The sequence below is a fragment of the Lucilia cuprina genome, chromosome 4 (genome assembly GCF_022045245.1).
Source record: "Lucilia cuprina isolate Lc7/37 chromosome 4, ASM2204524v1, whole genome shotgun sequence".
Taxonomy (NCBI): domain Eukaryota; kingdom Metazoa; phylum Arthropoda; class Insecta; order Diptera; family Calliphoridae; genus Lucilia; species Lucilia cuprina.
The window spans coordinates 68,519,233-68,523,314 of NC_060952.1; the positions used below are offsets into that span (position 1 = coordinate 68,519,233).

Genomic DNA, 4,082 nt, shown 5'->3' on the forward strand with positions numbered 1-4,082 from the left:
TTGCAGGTACAGGCAAACTATAAGAGGTATTGACCTAATTTTTTTACTGTTTTATTCCCTAATCTGTTGTCCATAAATCCCTATGAGTTCTCCAAAAATATTGAAATTTGTTTAACAAAGTATCAAAAAAACTAAAATTTAAATTTTGAAACGACCGTTAAAAATATCAAAATTTTTCGACCATAGCTGAGAACAGGTTTACGTTATTCTATAAGGACAAAAACTCATATTCAAGTAACTACAGATGTATTTTAAGTATCACAATTGTTTTATTAGAATATTTTCAAAAATATGTTTATATTTTTATCACATTTCGAATTCAAGTGCTCTGAGACACGATAATGGCCTGGGGAATCTTTAATAACTTTTACATTTTTCAACCAATTTTTGTGTTTTTTATCTTTTTGTAACGCTAATCCTGTGTACATTACGATTCTTCGACAATAAAATGCAAAACAAATTGTTTAATAACAAAACTTTTGTGAAAACTGAAAAAATTGCATATTTTCCCCTTGTAAATACAACATCAAATTTCAGAGCCGTTGCGGCACCAGTTAACGTAATCCTATTGACCTAATTTTTTGCACGACTTATTTTTATAACCCATAGAACAATTCTAGTGGGGGGGACGGCCTGTAGGATAAAATTTTTTTCCTTCATACAAGCTTGGAGCACTCTAATGTACATATGTATATATTATACATACTTACGTATACCAAAAAAACTCTCTAAAACTAGTTTTCCTTAAAACTATTTTATCATAAATTTTATGACATAAAACACGAGACTCTTAAACAATTTGCCAACAGAATAAGAAGCCCAAACACAATATCGATACCCTATATTCAAAAAGTAACAAATCAATAAAGTAAACTTTTCAGGAGAGCAAAAAAACTGTTTAGTTTGTCAATTATTGGGAAAATTAACAATGTATCTTCTATAATATTTTTTAAATAATCTTGTTAATTAGTGTATGTAAAAATTTTATTTATTTTGCAGGTTTACGCGAATATTTTTAAGATAGCACTTTTTAGTCGACCAAAAAACAAATATTTATTTAAAGTTAGCATATTTTGTTCAAATAAAATAGTAAAATTTGTTTGTAAAATTTTATTAATTTATAATTGCGTAATAGTTGTTTAATAAAAAATGAATAAATACATACATACATAGGTAAATATTAAAGAAAATATTTATATTATAAATTGACATTATTATCATGAGTTAATTGGATTTTGTGTAGAGCAAGTTATCATAAAAGTAATGATACTCCTGTGGAATAACTTTTTTAAGTTCTTGGAGGTGTTTCCATTTATTTAATTGTATAGGAAGTTGTTTCGAGTGCAACGGTTTTGGTTCTAGTTTTCCTTCGTATTTTTTGATTCGGCAAGGTAAATCTGTATACTGATCGTCAAAATTGGTTTTATATTTTACGCAGCCATTGGGAAGGTATAAAATAGAACGTAGTTGTGAGACAGTTGGATCATTCTTTCCTTTTCCAGGTCTTATTGAAGAAAAACGAATTAGTTCTTGGTCATTGTAATTTTTAAAAAAATCGTAATTCAAATATATAGCATCAAATGGCATTTTCTTTATTTTGTTATCAATTTTTACGGTTTTTCGGGCTTCCTTCGTGTAAGTGACGTATTCAATGGGCAAATAAACTGATTGGTTTTTCAATTTTTTTTCTATTTTTGCGTGAGCACTGTCACATTCCATTTGAGTGTGTCCTTTTTCTAAATATTTCTGTTCTATAACTTTATTATGCCGGATTGAAAAATTTGATAACGCATTAGCTAAAATGTGATTTCTATTTTGATATCCGCATCCATCTGAATATAATATTATTGGCAGCATGTCGGATAAACAGTAAACTTCCAAATGATTTATAATGCATGTTACAAACGATGAAGCAGACAGGTCACCATGTATTTCGCTCCACCAATAATTAGAGCACTGGTGATTCCCAATATTGTAGATTGTGAAGTTGTGAACTTGCAATCGTTGTTTATAATAAACGGCGGACGCGTTAATATCGGGACATAGTTTAACTGCCTGAGTGTCCATAGTAAAGACATGGCATAATTTATTTTGAGATTTTATCTTATCTAGTGTTTTTTCAATCTGTGCACGTTCTATTTTGGCTATATGATATTTATACTCTTCTGCAGATATTTGTTTTGTTTTGTAACCCACGCATGTATCGCATTCATCCTTACGGGGCTTAAATATTGCATAATTTTCGTCATCAAAAGTTCTTGAGAACGTAAAATAGGACAATGAATTCACTTGTTTTAGAGAGCATATGTTTGGATAATCATTATATACATCTGTCTTTGTTTTAAAACATTCTGAAAGGTATAATTTTGTAGTTTTTTGGCGGCAATAGTGACTTTCTGTTTTTTCTAAGTTTTGCAAATAAGTCTTTAGGAATAGTTTAGAATCTCTGACTTTAGAATCCGAAATACGTTGTTGGTTTTGTATTACAGGGGGTGAAACTTTGTCAACTACCCAACCGATTGCCATACTACGATTTATGCCTAATGTTGATAGGAACATCAATTTACATACCTGTAGTAATTTATGTTTATAAGAAAGTTTATAGATAAATGTTTTATATCTCTTAGACTTTTCTGAATGTTTTGTTGTTGTTGCTAATTCCGAAACATGAGATTTCACAAACATTTTTTTACCTTCCCAGGATAGTTTCCAAAACTGTTCAAATATATTTTTCCTTTCATCTTCTTCAAATAAGTTACACCATCTTAATTTACTTTTTAAACAAAATTTTGATGAACATTTTGGACCCATTTTTCGTTGAGGTTTAGGCCTGTTTTGTTTGATTTTTTTTGCAATTGTTGAAAATCCTAAATATTTTTTGCCAATCATCCTTTTAATATAATTTGATTTCCGTAGCTGGGAGCAAGAATTGTATTCCCTTTTTGATCTTTTTCGTAATACAGGTTCTTCGTCCGACGAGGACTCATATTCAATAGCAATACGTTGCAAAGAATTATAGTTCCATTCATCAACCATGCTAAAGTGAATAAATAGTATATTTCCGTGATATATTTGTACATAGTAATAATTACATACCTTCCGTTTTGATATTACTTGTAACACAAATCTTCCAAAATTTAAGTTTTATTTGAATACCGCCGAATATTTTTTCATATGACATAAATTACATAGTTATATATGTTATATATGTTGATTTATAATATAAAGTTATATATTGTATAATAGTAATATAGTAGAAAAAATATTTTTGAATACAAAAAAATTATGTTTTTTGCAATTTATTTGCCATTATTCGCATATTTAAAGAGTAAAAATTCTAAATTATAACAATAGAATATTATGGAACTTAATTTTATTATTGGTTAATAGAGTTAGTGCCAATTTTCTGGAGAAAAAGTATATAGAGTAAAAAAACTAGACTTCTATAATATGAATGTAAATGGGCATATCTCAAAAACTGGTCATTAAATTTCTTAATCCTTACTAGTATTGTGTTCAGTATGTCCGATTTGATAAGATTCGATATAAATGTTAATTAAACTAAATCTTTTAAAAAATTTTGTTAATTTTGTATGGAAGTTAGCACTTATTTTCTTCAAAAAAAAATCTATTTTGAGATAGCAATATAATAAAAAATGATATAAAAAGCGCAAAACTAACTTTTTTGGTTTAACATTTTTACCAGAGATGGGGAATGAGATGGGAAAATATTTGCCATCAAAAACGCAATTCGACCAAAAGTTGAGTTCGCACTTTTTGAATATAGGGTCTCGATATACAACATTTCAAAGAGAATGGTGCAAACACACAGTTATATAATATACATTACAAAACCTTTAAGCAGTTCTTTACAAAGTAAAAGAGCAAATAAGTACAGCAAAAGCACAAGAGAAACCACAAGAGCTGAAACGCTGTAAGCAGTAGTGATCGCATGAAATTAATCGCTGTGACTGCCTGCGCACAGTGGTATAGGAAAAAAAAAAGAGGGAAATAATTCGGTAACTTCTAAACGGTTAATCCGATTTTAATGAAATTTGGTATGCACAAAGAGGAGGTGTTGT

The 4,082-nt window shown here is 28.9% G+C and overlaps 1 protein-coding gene across 1 annotated transcript; it reads right to left on the bottom strand.

Annotated features, from left to right (window-relative positions):
* Positions 1 to 1,121: 1,121 nt before the first annotated feature.
* LOC124419864 lies at positions 1,122 to 3,760 on the bottom strand. The gene is made up of 2 exons (XM_046950704.1): positions 3,097 to 3,760; positions 1,122 to 3,037 (listed from the first exon to the last, which is right to left on the bottom strand). Exon 2 carries the CDS (start codon positions 3,034 to 3,036, stop codon positions 1,225 to 1,227), a length of 1,812 nt encoding a protein of 603 aa, XP_046806660.1. The 5' UTR covers position 3,037; positions 3,097 to 3,760; the 3' UTR covers positions 1,122 to 1,224.
* Between the last annotated feature and the right edge of the window lie 322 nt (positions 3,761 to 4,082).

What these genes read in the sequence shown, in the direction of transcription:
- LOC124419864 (XM_046950704.1), bottom strand. Translation starts at nt 3,036, where the DNA reads ATGGTTGATGAATGGAACTATAATTCTTTGCAACGTATTGCTATTGAA.